Consider the following 23,521-nt stretch of genomic DNA (forward strand, 5'->3'; position numbering starts at 1 on the left):
ATAATTCTAAGGCAAAAGAAAGGTAAAGATGACTAAACACTTATTTATGGAAGTGTAACATGGAGATTAATAGAATTTTATTGCAAATAATGCTAGTATTACAGATAATTTACTGGATATCCAAGTTTAAATTTATTAGATTCTCAGATGGCCTTTTCTCCTTTTATAGTATTTTCCAAACGCATTCTCAACTAATGTCAGGTATTAGTCTGAGAGTATTTTAAAATAGCAGGGCCTTTTATAATTAAACATTAACTATAAAAGAAAACAATAGTTCTTTTTTTTCATTCCTCAGCTTTAATTTTAACTCTCAGTTCCCCTCATAATTCCTTTCTCCTCCACGCATGGTAAAGATGTCACAGGGCCTTTAGGAGGGCGTTTGCGCCTTGGAGAACCAGTATCCCTGAAACTGAACTTGGTTCTTCCTCCCTTCTGCCCTAAATTCCACAGCCAACATACTAGCCCTTTTGTTTCTTTTGTTTGCCCAGTAATTTATGCAATGGTCATTTAGATTTCCTCTGATTTCTGAATTCAGTCTTCAACAAAGACAGTATCTATGCTACCTTTTTATTCTCACTGCCTTCAGACGGGTCCTAACCCATCACAAGAAGGTGAACACTCATTGTGGAGGGCAGTTTGGATCCTGAGATTGGCCCAGTGGGTTTATTAAGACACAAGTCTTGCTGATAAGGCTTTGTGCTAAGTACAAAGAGTATGTGGACATCGAAATATCTCCAGACATATGTGCTTTTCCATTTGATGTTATCCCATTTATGTCTCACACAATCTTCTCTCAACTGAAGAACATGATTAGTAGTTAGCTGTAACCCATTAGCAATCCAAGAATAATCTTTGCTTGTTTGTCTTGTTTTTGAGACAAGATCTTTCTATGTAGTTCAGGCTGGTCTTGAACTCACTATGTAGCCCAGGATGGCCTGGAACTTCTGGCTATCTTCCTGCCTCAGCCTCCCAAGTACTGAGGATATAGGCATGCACCACTACTGCCCCCACCACACTGGCCTCGAAGACCACTCTGATGAAAGATATCCTTTTATCAAATGAGTTCCTGTAGGATTTAGAAGCTTAGAAGAAATCAAGGGTAAAATGAACCACTCAAATCCTTAATCACAAAAAAAATCATTTTCTGTACCAGTTAAACCATGCAAGGGGATTAATCAAGGTAGATGTCTTCCTGATTCAGAAACTAAAGCTTAAACATCTGTGAATAAGAATATAGGGTAAAATATACTCATACAAATGCACTATTATGTGGAGTTCAGTGGCCTTACATGAAAACTATTAAAGCAATGAAAGAAAATCGCTCTCAATCACAATTATATCATAAGAGGGAGTTTTAAATAAACAAGAAAATTATAAACAAGCAAATTAATGTATATAAAAATTAAGATTAGAGCCGGGCATGGTGGCACATGCCTGTAATCCCAGCACTCGGGAGGCTGAGGCAGGAGGATCACTGTGAATCCGAGACCAGCCTGGGCTACATAGTGAGTTCAGGTCAGTCTCAACTACATAGTGAGACACTGTCTCAAAAAACAAATGCACAAAACAACAACAACAACAAATTAAGATTATCTGCACTGCTGACAACTTATAACGACAAAGATAAACATTCCGTTTGACTAAAATAATTGTTACTGGCTCAATCCAACTGTGACGCTGAAATGAGTACGCCGGGCCTGCTGCCCTGTGTAACTCCCCTATTGTGAGTGACATGCGAAAGGCTTTCACCGCACGTATTCAGCGCGGCAGAATCTACTACCGGGACTGGGGGGATCCACTCCGGTCCAGGAAGTATTTCGGAACGCGGAAGGGACAGCAGTTTTGCTCGTGATCCCCAAGATACCAGGAGTGTTTCGCGCGGACTCAGCACCCGTGTGGGACAGAGGCTCTGTCCTTGTGGACAGCCAGTGGGAGAAAAGGAAGGCAGGTTTGCCCCCAGAAAACTTAGGTACGTATGCGAAGAGCCTCTGGCAAATCAAAACAAGGCACAGCCCCTGTGCATCTCTACATGTACCGAACATGCAGGGCAGCCACAGGCTCCCATACAAATGCACGCAGCTTGGGACAAATGTACACGTGTGTGTGTGTGTGTGTGTGTATCTGTATGTGCACGTATGTAGATACGCACATACGTACACATACGATGGACATGGAACTGGGCCCACCTACAGATCACACACTTTGGATCCACAATCAATGGATCCACATGTACTTAAAGATCCAAATAAAGAAATCACACTTGCAAGTGTACCACACACATTTTTGCAACTTTTCATTTTGTTAATTTTAGAAAGACTCGGGGAAAAATAATCCTACTTCTTACCTATGTTTCCGGTCATTAAGTACGAGTTCTGAAAGTCCATCATCCCCATTCCAACAATGTGTATAAAGTCTTCAATCACCTGCATTAACTCTATGGAGCCTGGATAAATCTAGAAAGACAAGCAACAGGTAGGCAGAATAAAAGGTCCGTGTCATGGAATACAGAACTAGAATGAAGAAAAGCCCTACATAATGCAGTCACAAATGAGCTGTTTTGTTTGAAGAAGCGTCTGCACTGGACCACAGCTATCGTTCTGAATTAACAGCTGAAAATGGAACCAGGTGTCAGCCGGCAGGAACTCTGGAAGTGATAGGGTACACTAATTACTCCCCCATAAATCTAGGGAAACTCAAAGTGTCCAGCAGATTGTCTACTCAAAATTAGCATGGCTTTACTTTTGGTGGATGCTTCCTCTTACTTAAATATCCCATAGAACAAACACTGAAGTTGGACAATGAACATTTTTAGCTTTGGGTCCCTATGAGGCAATACAGGAATAAAAACACAATCATTATTGCTATCATGAAGATATGTACAAGGCATCACATCCATTGCATAATAAATATCTCGAGAGAAACATTTATTTCTAATAATAGTCAATGTAAAATTTAGCAATAATTGTAGCAACTCTAGTCTAGATAATTTATGCACACATACACAAAACAAACCAACAAAATCACTGTTATTTTACCCTGGAAGATGCAAAAATTCAAGGAAGTTAAACAATGTATCAAAAGCCACAGGGAATGTTCACCAGTGGCTGAGGCATAGCTGCCAATCTACGCTCCCACTGACTACAGGGATGGCGAACCTTTCCGTGATGCAAACTGCCTGCTGTGGCCCCTGGGCCACAGCTTCGCTGCCAGCGAGGTCTGGATCGCCATCGTCTTCTCTGTCTAGCTGGCTGCTGCTTTCACCACTGACAGAGTTTCTGCCTGCACACCACCCTCGGGACAGAGGGACGCGGGTTTTCTGAAAGAACCTCACCCTGGCACTAGCTCACAGTGGACTTGTTGACTCATTGCTGAGTGTACAAAACGATGCTGTCTATAGTGCAGTCTCCTTCCCACCGTGGAGTGCTACACCTTTAGCAGCATACTGTGCCGAAATGTATTTTGGGCCTCTACAACTGGGATGGATGGGTAAGGAAGGGGCTGTGGAATAGCTGTGTTCATGGTTCAAAACTGTAGATGCTGTCCATAGAAACTGCTGCCATCCCTTGGTCTACTCTAATCAGCTGGCTTTCTAAACGCACACCAAATTCTATCTTGTGTCTCTTTTGTTAAGGCTATTCCTCTGACCTAAGCTAAAGGGGATCACAAGGAATATTTGTGCTAAGTTTTGAACCACCCTTATTCCAAAGTGCTCCTGTGCCATCAGCTCTGAGGTCCATTTACCGCAAGGCTAGAATTACAACACCACCTTTTAGTGTGAGCTACAAAATAGGTTTATTGTCCGTTTTACATTTCAAAGTCATTTTACAAAAGCATGAAGGATCACTGGCACCGAAAGAATATTTGAAAAATACTGTAAGCCCAGAGCTGATTTCAAATCACAAATTGCCATTATGGATTCAGAATTTCCCATTGATGAGTTCTGTCACCATTCATTGTTTGCTCAGGTTGTGGCTTTCCAGTGAAAACTACCCTGTGATGAACTGCAGCCTTGCTCTAAATAGGTTATCGTATGTTTGTTCGCTCTAAATATACCCATAATTACTGGTCTCTGGCTTCCAGAAAGATGTGCTTTGCCCGTGCAGCTGCATTCTAGGGAAAGATACCACTTCCTTACAGTGCTGAACGAGGCTGTCCTTTGGATGTGGGCCAAGGACACGGGATAATTCAAACCAGCAGAAAAGCCAGATTGAGCTCTTAAATCACAGGCTGGTTTTTTCCTTGCTGTGGCCAGAAGCACAGAGTCTGCACCTCATAATGAGCTGTGCCACCTGGGGCTAATTTCAGAGCTCCTATGAGAATGGGGACAAAGGGCGTGCTTTCCTCCCGAAGGTCTAGAATACGATTATTATAAAAGGAAAACGACACAGATGGCTCATCTGATCCTGAGTAAATATTTGTTCTTTTTTCCATATTACCCTTCTCTTGGGATTTTTAACAAGGGACATGTAGAAATCTTAAAGAAGTCAGTTGAATTAAATTTTAGTTAAACTTTCACAGCATTTTAAAAAAAGTGATTACTCTCCCTTTTTGATCTAAAATTACACTTTTTCTGCAATTTAGAAAGACACAACTTATTAATCATGTCAATTAATAAAGCAGGAAGCTAATTCAAGATATTTAAAATAATAACTAAACCAATCATATTATTTGCTATACTGGTATTATACAAGATCACTTGATTTCTCAAAAATTATCACTTTACAATCTTGAATCACTCAAGTCTTTTTACTGTCTTGGAAGAGCAAGTTATTCCTATTGCTGTGTATTTTTCACATTTTAATTAGCCAACTTCATTTCAAATACTAAAGCCTTACCTGCTGGGCATCTTCCCATTTCTCCTTGTTTTCTTCATCTAGGAGGTTGCTAACTATTTGAAAGAAGTTCTGTAAATTAAATTAGATAAAAAGTTTCAATATTACATGAGATAATATGCTTTTGCAACAACACTCATTTCAGGTGATTCTATGGCCAAAATAGTAACACTGTGCAATATTATTTTAATGACCCAAAAATATTCTAAAAAATCTCCAAGGACCATTTGACGGCACCGTAATTTTAGGATTTCTACAACACTTCATAGCCTTATCCCCAGAAGCAATTAGAACAGGCAAAATGCTTTCACTCACAATTATTTTTTCCATTATATCCTCTACATTCTGTTCTGCAATGTCACCGTGCAATTATTCCTTACAAACAGCTTTTATTCTTTCCTTAGTGAAAGTTGTCTGTGTTGACTTCCTACAAGTTATCCTATTACTTTATTGATTGACTTTTTTTATTTTTGGTACTGGGGATTGAACTCACAAGGCAGGCAGCAGCACCAGTGAGCTAACCCCCCCCCCGCCCAATCCTTTTAAAAGAAAACCATGATTATTATTTATATTATTGTTCCAAAGAACATTTTACGGAGACCATGTCCTATGTGCAAAGCCATCCTCAGTTAGAATCCTGGTTCCACCTTTTCTGGCTATTATATTTTTAGTTTCACAACAAAGATTCGTATTAGATAATATTAAATAAAATTAAGTTTTTGGCAAGTAGCACCGGATGAATGTTTTAGAAATCTTAGCTATTTTTTAGTTATTACTCTTCACTCCTGACCTTTGCCAAAAAGCTAAGGTGGAGGAGAGAGCAGACAGGGAAAAGCCCAAACTCCAAATCTGTGCATCTTCCCGGTCCCCAGCTAACCACTGAAAACCGATGGCTTTCTCTTCACCTAGAATTAACCACATGAGTGCTTGATTTTTCCTTCTCCATGCAGACCAGCTTATCTTCAGGCTCACTCTTCTGTTCACAATGGACACTGATAGCACCCACTTTGACTCAGTGCTCTTTCCACACGTGAGGGCTTTTTACCAGAAAGACTGTCATTTCACGTCACCCTGTGTGGTAAAGACACAGGGCCGGGAGTGCAAATCCAGAGTGGGTGCTGAAGACAGGTATGACGTTGGGTCACCGGAGACCTAGGAAGTATAAGGGAAGGGCTGACATTGCTCTGGAGCCACAGGGAGAGTGGCCGGTCGTGTCCTCAGAAGCCACACTGTCTAACAGGGCCGTCGGTACTGACACATTAGCTTAGGACAAGATTCCCTTGCAGACAGGAATGATAATTTGTTAGCCTCCTCTGTCTTCCTCCCTATGTTGCTTTTCAAAACAAGCATTTGCTCTCATTCCAAAAAAAAATTCACCTGGGTGTTTTTAGATGAAAAGGAAAGCTGCTTCATTTCCTCTACTTGTGCATTTTGAAGCTGTTAGTATCTATATTTAATTGCTCTATTTGTGCTATTTATTTTAATAGTTCCTGGCAATCACATGGCTGCAAAATGGTTGGAGTCATAACCTCTATAAAAGTTTCAAAAACTGCAAGTCTGTTTAAGACTCATTTTCAACTCTTTTAACCTTTTTGTACTGCCAGACATTTTTTCCACTTAAAATTTCTTGCTTGGAGTGTTAACATTTTCAGGGCTTAGTCCACTGAGCCGTAACTCTACCTATGGGCAGAAAGAATTAACCTTCCAAGTTTTGCAACTGCCCATGGCTGGCTACCTCAGTAGGGGACATAGTGCTAATGAGGTAAAAGTTGCAAGCTTCATCCCTGTGCCTGCCAGTTAGCTTGCTGAGGTCTGTGACCTCAGTCTGCATCTTAACCCCTGCCAGCTCTCATACAAAATGCGTGCTGCTGCTAACAAGAGACACAGAATGGGAAGCAATGTGTGTACATGTGTCTCCCTTGTTGAAGAAAACATTTCTCAGGGCCAGTTTTGCTGATAGCAGGTCAGTAACTTCTTGCTGAACATGAAATGAAGGCCATGGTACACACAGTTCATGGATGGAAACAAGACATTTAGAGTTGTTTTGTTTTTCTTTTTAAAGCACTAAGGAGCAACGGTGAAGACAGAAATTATTAAAACAAACCGACATAGAGTATGGGAAACTATTTTCCAAGGCCAATGAATGGGACTTGACCGCATGGAGGGAGAAGGTCCTGCAGAAAAAAGTCCCGTGTGATCTCGCTGCGGGCTGTGCTGCAGAATGAGCAGGGCTACCGCCGACTCCTGCAGGCCACGCAGGCGTGCAGTGCGCTAGGCCCCGATGTGTGGGGGTGAGAGGGCTGACGACGAGGAAGCCAGTCTCTCTCGTTCACCATGCCATTCTCAGCCTGCGTAAAGCCGTTCCTATAGCATAGATTTAATGAAAGCAAGGTCGGGACCCCAAGCTCTCTCAAATGATTCAGCGGCATCTGTCAGAGCTGATTCTGCGGTAACTTGTCCCACATACACTGCAAAGCACGCAGTTACGTTAATTGGGATACATATGTATTGAGTTTGATTTCTGCTCCTTTAGGACAGAAGAGGCCGAATGGTATTTGAAGAGGAGACTCGCTATATGCCATTTCACACGACTGAGTATTTAAACAAAGTATAAAGCTACTTCCACAGCAGCAGGGCCACCACTTTAAGGAGTCAGGGGGTGGTGACAGTTTCCCTCTTTGGGTGATTCATGGATCGTGTGACTTATATCAGCCCCCGGAATGCGTCAGATGGATTCTGTTTTGCTTTTCTTAAATCTGTCCTCTTTCTTATGATTCAAATCACTGGACAAACTGCGCGTCCTTGGCAGAGTCGGAGTTACCTGCAGATTGGATATAGCATACCTGGATTAAAACACTGTCCGTTAATTATAAACTGTGTGGTCCTGGTAAATGGTGGCCACCCAATGCGTTACTTCCCGAATCTGTAAGATGGGAGTAGTCGCAAGTTGGCAGAGCTACTGCAAAGCTTGTGTGTGATTCTTAACACGATTCCTAGTGCACAGTGAATACTTCATCTATGCAAGCTTTCTTTATGATCTTATCCCCTGTATGTTATCTTTTTTACGACGGGACGAGTTGTATTTACAGCCACATCATGGCAAATATGCTTCTGTAATGTTGATATGTGAAAGTGGCACTTTCTACTACCCCTTTTAATAAGTCTTCCTCTCTCAGCAGAACGTAGAGCACAGAGCTCATTCGTCACTACCTCCCAGGCCTCTAATGTATTCCACAGAAATCTCTCCTTGCTGAGAATGTGTTATATTAGGAAAGGCTTTCAGTGTAGTGACTGTCAGACAACTACTAAGTGAGACACACGGTGCCAAGTAGTTTTGGGACACAAAAATCAAAGAGGCGTAACTTTTTGCATTTTTCTTTGCAGGAGGTTTGAGAGTCAGTGAAGTAAGTGTATGCTATAAATAACATGCTGGAAATGGAGAGATCAACCTAGCATCCTTGGTAGAACTACGTTTTAGACTAAAGCACAAAAGGAGTTCATCTGAAAAGCAAATTGGGGTTACATTAAATACGCTTTGTTTGCTATTCGACAAGGCTGTTTTAGCCGTAAAGGCAACATCAACCCTGGATGAGGACTTAGGTTATATTTATAGAAACAACTTTCAAGGCGCAGGTCCTAGATTTGGCTCTAGGAGACAAAAACAAAACAAAACAAAACAAAAAATAGCCCACATTTTATTTTCTTATGGATAACAGTAAATAACTCTCTGCCCTACTTCTGATTGGCACCTACTTGGTGGATTTCTTGTGAATTATCTACCATTTTCTGTAGCTATGCTCTATCATGTCTTGGCACTGAGCTCCTGCTGAACTCCTCCTCCTGGAAACACAATTGTAGATGAGGCTGCTGATTTGAGACGGCTGAGCCACCAGAAATTTGTTCTTGTCCATCTTACCTAGCTGCAAGCAGGGCTGAAGCTGTGAAATAACTACATTGGTCTGGACTAGAAATACAGGTGTCACCTGAGACTGGTTTCTAGGCTAAACAAGGAAGCAGGGACAAGCCACAGAGTCAGAGTATAGGACAGAGTGTCGATCCTCAGTCTAGAGATCAGCAGACGGCTGCAAAGCCATGAGATCCAGCCTCTTCTGCCTCTCCCAGTCCATTTTACACCACCCTTCCGCATGCTCTCCACAACCAAACTTCTGCATGCATCCAAATGCCTCGCAGCCCTGCCTGAGCACTACTCTCCCTATGTAAATGGGATCTGCAGGCATTCATCCTATCACACCCTGATGTGTAGTCTTCTTTTGAAGTATACCACAATCTGTGCTTGGGATTTATTTATGTGATGGCCAGTTTAGGACATTTTTCTGAAATCCACTTGGCATTATTTCTATTTTTGTTCATACTTGTGTGTCCAGTGTAAGAGCCAGCAAAGTGGAAAGACTCTAATACTTACACCGGATTGACTGCAAACCTGTAGTAGATGAGGCATGGGATTACTGATGGAATCAAAAACAATATGGTTCCCCCACTTAAGTGCAGCCTCCTTTCCAGTTCAACGCTGTCCTCTGCCAGTGATGCCTCTGATCACAGTGTCCTCGATTCCTCCAGGGACTGCACAGATACACACTTTTGAGAAGCGATAGAGCCTCATGAATGGGCAGAACAACAGAGCAGCAGCTGTGGCTGTTCAGGTCTGGTCTTTAGTACCAGATGTGGTACCAACCAACAAGGAAGGGACCCCTTCTTCCATAAGGAGGCCCACTTCTTTGCCATGCAAGGAGGCTTCCCTATGGCTCACTGCTCCTGGCCTGTCTCCTGCAGAATGCAAGGTCAGAACGCACCTGGTAGTGTATGAGGTATGATCCAAGTATGGGGTGAATGTTTAAATTTAAAAAGTATTACTGTAACAGACACAATGCTATCACTCCCCCTCGAAATCCTCACTGCCTCTTTGAACGCACTCATGCCATTACCCTTGCCACTTCCTACAGCAATTTTGGAAGTCCTCTTTCGTGAATGTCTTCAGTCGCACCAACCTGGCTGCCTTGACATCCTGAACGAACTCAAAATGTTTACTGTTTATGGTCGTTTTGACATTGGGGAGGAGCCAAAAGTTGCATGATCTGGTGAATTAGGGAGATGAGGACATACGGTAATGAATTTATTGGACAGAAACGTCCATTAACTTTTGATCACTGAGTGGTAAACAAAACATAGGGTGAGGGCCTAAATTAAAAAACATATATTACAATAAAAGCCACACTGTCCTTAATTCCCCTTGTTCAAAATTCTCTCCTCACATTAATTATCTCATAATTCTTGGCAATGTGTCCTTTACTGTAATAAGTCTTCCTTGTTTGAAATATTCACTGTGACTTTCAATCACTCCTGCTAAGCGCCACTGCCTTCAGCAGAAGAATGGAGAGAGTGAGCCATGCAAATATAAGCCAGGTAGCACAGGGAAAAGAGCTCTGGCAAGGAGGAAGACAGGAGGTGAGGGACACTATCGGGAAAGCCTTCTCAAGGCCCAAATGAGCAGCGATGAAGGCCGGCAGGAGAGAAATGGAGAAGGTGGGGGAAGATGCAAACATACCTAAGGAGCACAAGTGTTTGATGTAAGGGCTTTTCTGCGGCCCCAAGTACGGTAAGTGTGGACAGCAGGCAGGAGTGCCCTGCGTTCATGGAACTCATTCTAGCGGGTGAAGAGGGGAGTAAGCGAACACTTCTACCAAGATCATCTCAGGGCTGAGAGTGCAGCTCATGGGTGGACTGCTTGCCCAGCCTCGGGGAGGCTCTGGAATGGAATCGCTAGCACCAAACATATACACAGATAAGAACTGTGATGCTCTGAATATGTTCCATCCAAGGGTTAGATGTTGCCAGCAGGGTGGTTGGGCATGAGGGCCGCTCCCTTATAAGGGACAGCGAGGTCCTCCCAACAGATGCCTCAGGCAGGGCAGTACTAGGCTGACCTGGTGCCTCCTGCCCTGTGAGGGTACTGCGTTCCTCCGCTCCAGTGATGCTCTAACAAGGGGCCCTCAGATGCAGACAGCAGCCTCACCAGACAGCCAGCCGAGCCTGCAGGCTCCAGATCCAGGACTCAGCATCCAGAACTAGCAGACAGTAAGTTTATTTTCTTTACAAATTGCTCATTTCTGGTATTTTGCTGAACAGCACAAACAGACTCGTGAAGGAGGTGTGTGTGTGGCAGGGGGAGGAAGACCTGAGGAAGAGAATCTTCGGGAAAAGAGGGAGGATAGAAAGTACAAATTGCCTGACCAAAGATCAGTCTAGACAACTGTGAGAAGCAGAAAGAATGCAAATAGAGTTGGAATGGGGGCCAGATGGCATAGAGGAGGGAAAATGTTCAGGAGAGAGACAGCGATCGGATGAAGCCAGCCCCTGGTCCCAGTGGTGAGGTGACCAGCTGACTTATAAATGGAAACCTAACTTTGGCTGCTGGTGGGGGGAAAACCGAGCGGGACAGGCTGAGTGGAACAGGGCGGTTGGTCGTAGCTTTCTGGATGGTGTCCGGTGTGGGAACAGAATGCCTGGCGACAGTCTGTGCCCGGGGAGAGGGCAGAACCAAGGTCCATCTTGCACCCCTCATTCAAGTCCTGCAGGCCAGTGGTACAGTGGCCCGCCCAGTCCCACGCAGGAGAAGAAAGGCAGTGAGCTGCACTTTGCTCCAGCTGAGTGACAGGAGCTACGACAACGCAGAGGCGAGAGGCCCGCAGACAGATTCCACTACAAGGCTAAGGCCAGAAGGAAACAATTCTCAAATCATGAATTCTTGTGAGAAACGGGAGCTTTTTGTGATAGAAAAGTAAGGTAGCTGGGAATCGAGCTGAATAAAATGAAGTCAGTCAATACGATGGAGACAGCCTCAAAAGGGAGATAAATAAGGAGGGAAATGAGGAGGGAGGAAGAGAAGCAGGAGCAGTAAATGTGGAAACAGTTGCTGCCCCAGCAGGGTTAATTTAGAGAGACACAGACCATCCTTTCAGCAAGGTAAAAACCCAAAGCCTGTTGGGATCTGATGTACTTGGCTGATGTCAATACCTGAATCCATGAACACATTCATGTTTGCTATTAAGACATGGAGTACGGATTCCCTGGGACTATTTTTTAGACTCTTCTCAAGAATGTGTAGGAAAACAAAACTGAGTATAAGCAAAATTATTGTATAAATTACTTTGTGTTTTTCTAATGTATTTCTTTTTTAAAAAAACTAAACAGTCCCTCAAAGATGTAGCATTTTTTCAACAGATGGATGGATAGGCAAAATAATTTCCAATTGATCAGGACAAAGTGTCATAATACTCTGAGTTAAAAGCTTTTACCTAGCAGGTCTAACCAACCTATGCATCTATGGGGCCCTGGCAATTTGAAGCTGTCAAGAGTTCAGAAAGGCAAGAGGTTATCAGCCAGGATTCTCCAAGAGGATTCGGGGTGAAGATATACAAAGGATATAAGAATCAAGAAAGTGGAAAACTAGGAGATGCCAGGCAGGGGCTCAGCCCAATACCCAGGTGAGCAAGGTCAGAAGGACACGTGGTCAGAGGCCCCCTACTGCAGGCCAGGCTGCCCCAGCTTGACCACTGCAGTGTGCTCCCCTGCACACCTGTGAAAGAGGACTGTCGGGATGACGCTCTTAATATGTACTAGTGGAGGGGAAATCACAGTTGACAACGACGCCCTTCTTCTCTAGATGCAACTTCACAGAAGCTCTGAATAATTCCGAATAGTGTGTAAGCTGCTCCAGGAACCCTGGGCTGTCTCTCACCCTCATCTCACTCTGCCATGATGCAGGACAGTGACCTGTGGACGATCGAGGATCCTGGTGTGTCCACAGCAAGTTTAGGAGCAAGAACTCTGTAAGAGGCAGCAGGCTTAGTCAGGCTTCAGGATGCGCTGGAAGGGCAGGAGCTAAGTGAAAGAAGAAACCATCCAGACTTCTCTGGGGCAAGAGCTTGGTCCTGTTTCCTAGTGCTTGTCAAAAAGCTAATAGCAGTAAAGTAGTTACACAAATATGGTTAGATATACTACAGGATTATAGTCAGAGTCAGCCTGGTAGAGCAGCCAGGGTTATAAAAGTACCATAACCCCCAGGCAGGGGGTACAGGCTGGTCTTTCAAGTCTGGGGACACCTTGCTGGTGCACCTGAGGTCCCACATGAGAGACTCAGGTGCTCAGCATGGCTGGTCCCAGGGGCAGGAGCCACAGGAGGCCTGTCCTGGGAGACGGCGCCTATCATACAGCTCTTCAAAGGCAGAGTTGAAATACTATTTAGAAAGAGATGTTGGCTATGCAAGACTGCCCACCACAGAGAATAGGGATCTTCACCGGCCGTCCAGCCCTGGACACAGCAGCCACTGATGATTTGGAGGGGCTGTGAGATCAAATGCTTCTTTGTTCCCACTCTGCCCTGACACATTTCCTGCTCTTCTTTTCCATTAAGAAGTGAGGCAAAAGCCATGTTTAGACTTCTTCACATTGGCAGGAGGGGTCCACATGCCCATCTGCACGGACACCAGCCAGCTGCAGTCCAGAGACTTTGGGTTTATGCTGCACCTGGAGGTCATCTTGCTGGACAGTAAGAGAGCTGCGTTTCTTATCACTGCTCTGAGCAAAGTGCCGTGCAAACTAACTTTACCTCCACACCAACTCCACCAGTTGGGTACCATTGTCTCAGATACAGAAGAGAAGACTGAAAACACAGAGGTAACTTGTCTAGGGTCACAGCTCTATGTCCTGAAGTTCACAGGAGCAAGCATTCTTAATCATGGTACTCTCCTGCCTCCCATCTCCCTTATAAAGCGTTGAGAAAACTGTTGACCACTAGGGTTGCATAAGTTTCTGTGAGCACAGGATCTCACAGCTTCAGGTCTTGAGTGCTGTAGCTGCATTAAAATACCAGCTGGAAGAGCCTTTACCACACCTTACTAAGTTAAGAACATGTTGAAGCCTTGTATGATATATAGTCTAGTACTGAAGCTACAGGAGAAATGACACTGCAGGGTCTCCAAGGGGGACCCCAGCATTGATGGTCAGAGGAGGATGACCACAGTGCAGCCCATACACTGGCCTGTTAGGTGTTTTATGACAGAAGATGCCAGACTTCACTGCAATCACCACCTCTGTATTCACCTCAACTCCTCAGTCCCCTAACTATAATATTTATTTAGACTACAGTCTGCACTTGAGGTGAAAACTAACATTTGAGCTTCCCTTTTCATCTAAACCACACAGAAAGAATTTCCCAAACCTGAGGAATGTGCCAAATAAATACATGGTTTTCTGACATTGAGTATTGACTGATGTGAGGAAGGGTCATGGTCAGTTTTTCGTAATGAAATAGAAAACCCTAGAATGTATGGCAAGTACGGTAAATATTATTTTGTAAAACGGTGGCTTTCAATTTTATATTGGTGTGATTTCTGTGTCTTACAGTAGATTATAGTAAAATATATTCAGAAGTCACTCGGTGAGACCAATGAAAGAGTTCTGGAGGAACAGACAGATCCTGAGAGGAGCTCGGTCCTCGCATTCCAAGGAATTTGAGGGGTGACGGCAAACAGTTCCTGTGGGTCTCTGTGTTGTGTTCTCTATTTCCTTTCTTCCATTCCCCAAGTAGAAACTATCTCAAGGGCTTGCTTGTCATCTCGCCAACAAACCCCTTTCCTGTTTTCTGACACACGGTCCCCAGGACATGCTTCTTTCTCTCTCGTCTTGTCACCATCACGCCAAGGATCTCCGCAGGCTTATCCCCTCTCCCACGACTCCTCCTCCTCCGACTAATCCACGCGACTCACTTGTGTAATTAGGAACTCTGCTGACAGGGTCTGGAGTCTGAAGCCCGCTCGTTGGCTGTACCCCTCCCGCCTTCACCATCTGCCCTTCGAGCGCATCCTCACTTTCTCACCCTCCCAGGTCTGGGAATGCGCCACGCTCCTACGACTTCCGGGCTTTTCACTGTCCACTTGAACTACTGATTGTTTCAGTATCTGTCTGGCTTCTTGAAAGTCCCCCTCAAGGCCCATGGACTCTTTACCTTCTGCAGCAATTCAGAACTTTATAGTGTGAGAATTCCCAGAAGAGGGGCGCATTGTATTTACATCTCTCTTCCTCATTACTCTGATCTTGCTTCATTCACGAAAGATATTTGCTCCGGTGATATTTTAAGTAGCTTCAGAATAAAGCCAATGTTTATGTCAAATTTTATGGTACTAGCAATAAGGGCCTTATTGCATACCTACTCCACGTGAGGGCGCTGACATAGATAGATCGTCACGTATTATTTATGAGCCTCAGAACCACCCTGAAAAATGGAGCCCATCTTCATTATTTACAGATTCTGTATCTTCGAATTCACCAGCTGCTAAAAGTCATTTGAGCGCTTCAAATCAGAACTCACAACTGACAGTGGCAAGGGCAGAGCGGAGGGACTGGCGTCTCAGCCCTCAGGCATGGGGCTGGGAGCCCCCGTGGGGACGCTGTTCTTCTTGTTTCAGCCCTCAGCCTGTCCCCAGGTGCCCTTCGCAGGGTCACACAGGCTTTGCTGGGTATGAGGTACTGGGACTGGTGTGAGTTGTCAATTAAATCTTAGAGTATTGATGACGAGCATTAGGTTAGCTATCTTTTAACAGGAGCACACGTTAGACGAGGTCATTCTGATCAGGTAGTGAAAATGCATGACTGGGTTTCTCAGAGAAATCTAATCCTGCATTTCTCCTTGGAGCAGCAAACGATTATTCATTCAGTGTCTATTATAGTTTTATAGAATATAACTACTATGATACAACAGTACTATTATCGGTTTCTTTCTTTTATAGAGACGAAGAGCAGAGAAGATGAAGTAATGTGAAGATATCAAGACAGATGGAATTCAACTCTCATGGGTCCACTCAACTTTGTTAAGTTCTGTGGCTCCTGATGTAGGTGGTGTCACCGCAGCCCTCTGGACAGGATGCTTCAGATGAACTTTTCAGTGGTTTTAAACGAAAGCAAATGGGTAAGTTTTTCTTTCTCCTTCTGTCTCTGAATTATACGTTCAAGGCACTGTCTTGTGACCATGTGAATTCCTCAAGGGTAACTTTATTATCTTTATTCACTCAATCACTACTTCAATGAGTATCTGTCCACTGTGCTTCACGTGCCAAGATAAAACATATGGAGACATAATCATGTCTCATAAGTTTATAGTTCACTGTTCAGGGAAGACCTAGAAATAACCATTAAAAGGTTGCATGGGAGGACACTACCTTTTATCCAGATCATGAAAGAACTATTGTCAATTTGGAAGAGGAAAGATATGACACATAGAGAACTAATCCGTGTTCCGGAAGGTATGACAATGCCCAAAGACTTGGAAAAGAATATCCCTGAAGGAAAGAGATTTTATGGCCTACCTGTTACAAAGGAAAACAAAACAAAACAAAGGATGACAGTGCCCTGTCATCCCGAGACAGACAAGCACAATTTGTCTTCAATTCTAACACCTTACACATTAGAATGGGTCTTCAGAATGAAAGGCAGGTCAACACCACTTCTCTCCAGCAGTTTTTGTATCTTGATGGTGAGTATGAAGTCATGGTGTACAGCGGAGCCGGCACTGTGTGAGCCTGGTTAAAATACCGGCTCACAGTCGTACACGAGGTCAGACACTGAGCCAGACCCTAAGAGGAGCTCCGTGCAGCTGGCTGTACTGTGTGAAATTCTGCTCTTGGACAGCGGGTGCGTGGCTCGTCAGCCATATCCAAAATCTCAGAAATTATTCTCTTTGTTATTTCTCTCTTTATTGTTCTAGTTCAATTTTTGTCATTAAAAATAAACAAGAGGTATCACACATAGGCTTTGATGGTGCACAGAATCTCAATACCCAGCAGCTGCCGAGGAGTTGCGTGGGTACAGCCAGAAAGAGAAATGAGCAGCACAAAGCCACCTAGTGAGCCCAGGACGCTCACTGAAAGAGCTGTGCTGAGTTTAATAAAATTCGACACAATTTATCAAAATGATAAAGGGATCCAGCCACCCATTTTCTAAGAACTTAATAGCAATTATAATTTTAGCTGTGATTACTGATGCTTTACAGTTTCTAAAGTCCTTCTCCTAGTCATTTGGTAAGAACAAAAAAGATCAAAATATGTAAGGGTTATGGTATTTGCTCGTTGAGATCTTAGTTGTCAATGGCAGCAAATCATTTGTCATAAATAATAGCAGAGGACATGTATTCCAATAATTTAAAATTCAAGTTTCTCACATTATTATTAATGTTGTTTCTCAGGAAAGTGAACAGTCTGGGGAAGATTTAACTGCATTGTCAGTGATTCTTTAAGCTGAAAACATTTACGGAGTGATCAAGCCACATCTGTCAAAGTAAACTTTTTCTTTTTAAAGTAAAAGGAGAAAACCTTACCAAAAATAGATTTGCTATTAGCTAATACAGAAGAAAGAAATATTGATACTGTATATACTTTAAGATGGGATCTCAGTGTTGTTTTAATTTGCATTTCTTGAATAACAAGTGATGGTGAACATTTTTTCATGTATTTATTTGTTCTTTGTACTTCTTCATCTGCAAAGTATCTATTCATTTCAAACGGCCACTTTTGGACTGTTCTTTAAATTGGGGGGTCGAATATTTTTACTTCTTTGTATAGGTACTATTTCGCTGTCTCAGGAGTAGCTGGCAAAAAAAGATTTTTTCCCACTTTGTGGGTTGTCTCTTTACTCTGTTTACAGTTTCCATTGCAGGGAAGTTTTTTAATTTGATGAGATTTCTCTCTGTTTTTTTGTTTTGTTTTGTTTTGTATTTTTGATGCTTCCTGTGCAATCTGGGTTTTGTTTATAAAGTCTTTAGCTACACCAATGTCTTCAAGAGTTTTACCTATTCTAGGAGATTGTTTGTTTGAATATTTAGATCTTTGATCCATTTCAATTTTAGTTTAGTGCATGGTATGAGATATGGGTCTATGTTCAATCTTTGATATGTAAAAATCCAGTTTTGCTAGCACCATTTATGAAAGAAGCTATCTTTCCTCCAGTGAGGGTGTTTGACCCCTTTGTCAAAGATAAGGTAGCTTAGTACTTTGGAATTGATTCTGCATCTTCTGTTCTGTTCTACTGATCCTCAAATCTGCTTTCTTCTCTCTTTTTTGCCAATAACATGATGTTTTTTCTTTATGTTCTCTTTCATCTACACATCAAAGAGAGCTTTAATGAATCCAGCATTACTAGCCATTTTATTTATTTATTTATTCTTTTGGTACCGGGCGGGGATTGAACCTGGGTCCTTGCGCTTGTAAGGCAGGCCACCAAACCGCTGAGCTAAATCCCCGGCCCTATTACTAGCCATTTTAATGAAATGTCCTGCCACATAACTACATATAAAAGAATTAGTTTATTCAGTTTTAAATTTTTACACCATTTAAAGTTTTATACAGTTATAAATTATTATTTTTATACTTAGCCTTTAAGTTTTGGTTTATTATTTTCCAATGTGGAAACACTGGATTTAAACAACTCAATTTGATTATTAGTTTTGTCATTAATTCAACAACTATTTGCTTCTCTAGACAAGAGTCTGTGCCAAGTCTTATCTGGGATGTGGACTTGATCTCAGCTCAGTCCAAAAATGGACCAGAAAATTTCATTTTTTTCAAATATTTTCCAGGGAATGCTAACAATAAAAGATATACTGAGATGCTAGGGTGAAAGCCGTGTTGGAACTCAGAGACCGGAAGTCCCCAAGAGATGCCTTTGGGAGGCTGAGACTGAGTAAGCCAGCTGGAAAACACAGGCAGGGGTAGCAGCGACTCAGACCCAAGAAGATGGGGTGTTTTTGGGAAACAGGAAGGAGTTAAGTGACCCAAGTGTAGGTGATCTACATACTGCACAGTGGACTAGCCACCAACATAACCGCGTGGACTCATCACATAGGAGTTCCTGCAGCTCCACTGAAAGTTTCTTAGTGAGGAGGGACAGTCAGAGCTGTCCCATGACATTGTCCTGAGCTGTGGCACGCAGCACGGAGAGCAAAGTGGGTTAACACATGAGAGAGAACAAAGCGAAGAGGCCACAGGAAATAGGACACTATGAGGGTAGGTGAAGAGCAACTAATACTACAAAGAAAAGCAAGACATGCCAGAAAATCTGGGAATCAAGGTGAGTTCCGTTTACACCCTATGAAGCCTAAAGTGCCAGCCAATCAGAACGCCCAAAGCCATCGAAGATGGCCAACTGGAGTCTGTGTATTACAGGCAATGCTGAATGTGGTCCTGAGGGAGTTTATGACCAGGCAAAAAGACAAGAAAGAAGGCAAAGTCTTTGTATAAAACAGTGGAAAGTAGAATAAAAGGGGCACAATGCTCTTTGGGATTCTTGAGAAAGAAAGTACTAATAGATGGAATGGTGGCATGGTGGTCTGACTTCCAGAATCACTCAGTAGAGCTGATCTAGGAATCTGATGGGCAGAGGAGAAACAAGAATGAATTCTAGAGGAGAAGGGCACCCAGGTGGGAGAAATGATACCCTCGAGGCAGATGCAGCTCTCTAGTACAACATGGACCCAGCATGCTTGGGATGTGTGCATGTGGAGGCCTGAAGCCAGAGCAATCTGGGTATGGAGGAACCTATTTCTGACGCTGCTAAAAAATCACAACAAAATCATCACCAAATATACTCAGTCAGGCCTGCTATGTCTATGACTAAGCCACTGTTTGAATTTATTGTTTGCTAAATCAAAGTAGCTTTGTGAGTAGCTCAATCATCAAAATATGTTTCCCGTGTAACTCGGCAATCTCAATTTCTTATTTAGCGTGGAAAATCTTAAATTCTTATACTCTTAAGAACTGGATGTTTTTTGATGTAGGATTCTGTCATATTTCACCTGTGAACAGTGTTTTATTTTTAAATTTCAACTTGCATCTGTATCAAGGTCGTCAATGTTATTTTTAAATTTATTTTTTATTTATTTATTTATTTGGTACTGGGGATTGAACTCGGGACCTTGTGCTTGCGAGGCAGGTGGCAGAACCACTGAGCTAAATCCCCGGCCCTTCAATGTTATTTTTAAATGTCAGTGATGACAGAAATATCTCAAGTGAAAGCCACACATGGCTTATTTCATCCACTTTTTTCAAATTTTAAACCTGTTTCATTCTTTGGACGAAATATACTATCCTTGAAATTGTCAAATACCATAAATCATTCACGCAGCACCCCTCGGAGGCATTTTAAACAAAATTTACAATGATTTTATATTTAGTAGCACACATTTGTAGTACATACTGTTTATATTCCGTGTGAGGGACCCGTTCAAGTACATAAAACAACTTAATTTCTTTTCCCCCTTTCCCTCCAATATCTTTTTATAATCACAGCTTAAGCAGTGACCACTGGTGAGGTACACAGAAGGCACACAGGTAGCAATATATGTGACTCTTTCCAAATTAGGGCATCCATATTATTTATAAATAATTCCATGATTCCAAAATGCCTTGTTTTTCTCTCCCCTTAGTTAAATGAAATCAAAACCAAAACAAAATAAAACCAAACTAATACACTTCCGCATTTCCCAAGTGGAATGCAAACAAAATTGCAAAATGAAGAGTGGGCCAAAAGAAAACTACCTGAACCAGACTCGTGCCAAACCTGTGTTTTAACAAACTTCATACAGGGATACAGGAAAAAAATAATATGCTGGAAATGGAGAGATCAACCTAGCATCCTTGGCAGAAATACGTTTTAGACTAAAGCACAAAAGGAGTTCATCTGAAAAGCAAATTGGGGTTGCATTAAATACGCTTTGTTCGCTATTCAACAAGGCTGTTTTAGCCGTAAAGGCAACATCAACCCTGGATGACGACTTAGGTTATATTTATGGAAATAAATGACGATGCTCTGGACGTCTTCCACGACCAGGAGAAACGTTTATTTTCCTATCTAGAATAATTCTGCATTTGCCTTATATTTCCAGGCAATGGTTCCACAAAATTAAATATGGTTTTCTCCCTTCTACTAGCAGATCCCCAAACAAACCCTAAACGATGTCTTCTTCGCATGTTATAGTTAATGTGCTTTCATTATGCTTAACGGATTTTTAATAGTCTCCTCTGGCAAGATGGTGATATTAAATGTGGGAATAAAATATCCGATACCACCCTGAATTTTCTATAATGCCTTTTATTTGAAGGCTCAAAGCGCTTCACGCGCACATCCTCTTTCAGTATCTCCTCCAGGTGTGATACCTGCATTTTACGGTTGGGAACACGGAGGTGCAAAATGATCGAGGATAAGCAGGTCACTCCCAGAGCCTGCAAGCACCAGCTCTTTTCCCACCGCCCGTGCCTCCAAGGTGACCGCACTGGCTTCGGGACAAAAACTTACCTGCACGCCGTCGGATGCAGGGATGTAACTTGCCCTTTTAAACGTATCTGTCACATTTCTGAGGATTTCCACAGACATCAGAAGATCGCCGGCATAGAAATTTTTCCTCTGAGTTAAATCCAGCAGCGTCTTCGTTACCTGGGACATTCCATCCCCTGCCAGCATTCGCTGACCCTTAGCAAGGTGTTCTTTAATCTGGAAAAGTCAAAAGAACAGCACAAACATCAGAATCTTCACGACTATTTCTCCGTGTATCTTCGTCAAACAACTGCATTTGAAATTTCCCACTGAGCTTTAAAACAGCTTGCAATGAATAACGGGCAGGATTCTAACCCTTCAATGGAATGTATCCCACATTCTGAGGGATAAACAACCAACACACTAAGACAAACGAATGTATAACTCTGTCTTCGGACTTGCTGTTTCCAGTTGGAATACACCATTAAATGCATGGAGGAAAAGTGCGTAGAAATTTAGGCTTTTAATTGGGTGAAAATTAAAAGATATTTTTGCATGTGGTAAACATAGGGGACTGAAGAAGTAGAGCCAGAGACTGGAGGTTTACAATGAAATTAGTATAAAAGCACGGAATAATCAAGAGCAAACACATTAAAAAAACTTGAGATGGAAAGGTTAAAGTGTAACAGCTGTGATTGCCAATTGTTCATTAAGAAAAGCTAAAAAATCCTTTAAAGTATAGCCGTTTATCTTCACTAAAAAAAACACAAGATGGCTGGGGATTTAGCTCAGTGGCTCCACCACCTGCCGTGCAAGTGCAGGGACCCGAGTTCAACCCTTGGTACCAAACAACAACAACAACAACAACAACAAAAACACAAGAATCGTCTAAAAGTGACGTTTTAAAAAGTGTTATCACTGCACTTCATGTATTTTAAAATTTATCTTCACTGTTGTATTCCAGTAAAATTAACGTTTTAGAGACATACTTTTTTCCATTTGTGATGGTAAAACACATAACATACATTCAGTGTCCATTTTTCCTGGTTTCTCCTTCATTTCCGTCTCCCTCAGTTTAGATACGAAGCACAGGCAGTGGCCGTGTGACACGTGTGGCTTTGGGGGCCTGGCCCTTTCCTGTCCCTCGGGTCTCAGTGTCAACTGCCTTGAAGTGACACTGACTGAGTCACCACAGAGGCACTGCACGGACCCAGGGAAGGACACTGGCTTTCGGGGCAGAAGGCAGGGGGACGGACGCCCACAGTGGAGCCACAGTGCGCCATGACAAGGACCCCGGCCTGGCCTCTGGCTATGCTCCTTAAAGTGACAAATATTAGCCAACTTTCCTTGGGCCGTGCGCTCCATAAGCTCATGTTTTTGTGCTCACCCTCTTCCCTTCCACCCTCTGCAGGTTACAGCCTTGTTCTTCTAACCAAAGCGAGTAAATGCTTCATGGTCCTCTCTTAGCCTGCACGCCCCTCACTTCCAGCACAGCAGGTAACCCTTCCATTTTGTATCCTTTTTTCCCAGTCGTCTTTCTGCTCCTTGAGGATGTTTCCTGCCAGCTCTGCAGCATTGTCATGCAGCACAGTAGAATCCATCAGAGCAAACTCAGCTTTACCCAAACTACACCTCTGTGGTGTGACAGAGGGAATGATTTCTGGAGCCAGGGGTGCCTCTGTTCCTGTGTCAGCTTTCCAGCGTGTACTTTCTGTAACTGATGCACTGCCGACTCAGTGAATTCTGTGTCCACTAAGATATGGGGTAAAGCATTTTAAAAATAATGTTCTTAGTTCAAACGGACCCTCACAAGCTCGAGATGATTAGCAGAAGTACAACATACAGGAGCCCTTTTTGTCTCACCATGGTCTGAAGGCATCTAACGCCTCCCACCTCTCATTCACTGGACTCCGGCCACCTTGGTCCTTCTGATTTTCCTCAGTGACAAAGTCCGTGCCTGTCCCAGGGCCGTGCATTTGCTGTTCCTTCTGCCTGGAGTGGGACTCCTGTAGCGCTCTCTGCCCTCTGGCTCTTGCTCTGACCCCCACCTAAAGTGCTATCTTTGCTATGATCAACCACCTCACCCACCTCCTCGGGCTCACTTGGCCTGGCATACTGGGCCCACTGATTTCCCTGTCTATTGCAAGCATTGGCAGGATGTAAGCACACAGTTAATGAATTGCACGAATGAAAGCACCAGTCAACTCCCTCCTCGCTCACATCCTTAGGCCACAGGGTAAGTCAGGTGCACTTGGAAGTGTACTCCCTCCGTCTTGGACAGAGCCTGGAGCCAACGCTGGTGTCAACAGCACACAGTGGACAATCCACCCCACTTAAAAGAGACAAAGACAGCTTCCAGCTGCAAAGAGCAT

The 23,521-nt window shown here is 43.1% G+C and overlaps 1 protein-coding gene across 2 annotated transcripts in view; it reads right to left on the reverse strand.

Annotated features, from left to right (window-relative positions):
- The window catches only part of Adgrb3 (adhesion G protein-coupled receptor B3), a 665,862-nt gene that overhangs the window by 325,000 nt on the left and 317,341 nt on the right, over window positions 1-23,521 (reverse strand). For both annotated transcript variants that reach the window (XM_010617866.3, XM_010617865.3), the window contains exons 9-11: window positions 21,192-21,386; window positions 4,836-4,904; window positions 2,345-2,453 (exon numbers count right to left, since the gene is read on the reverse strand). In XM_010617866.3, the coding sequence (XP_010616168.1) occupies window positions 2,345-2,453; window positions 4,836-4,904; window positions 21,192-21,386 (373 nt within the window). The remainder of the gene's footprint in view (window positions 1-2,344; window positions 2,454-4,835; window positions 4,905-21,191; window positions 21,387-23,521) is intronic.

This window comes from Fukomys damarensis, unplaced genomic scaffold (genome assembly GCF_012274545.1).
Source record: "Fukomys damarensis isolate Sample0158 unplaced genomic scaffold, DMR_v1.0_HiC HiC_scaffold_27, whole genome shotgun sequence".
Lineage (NCBI taxonomy): Eukaryota > Metazoa > Chordata > Mammalia > Rodentia > Bathyergidae > Fukomys > Fukomys damarensis.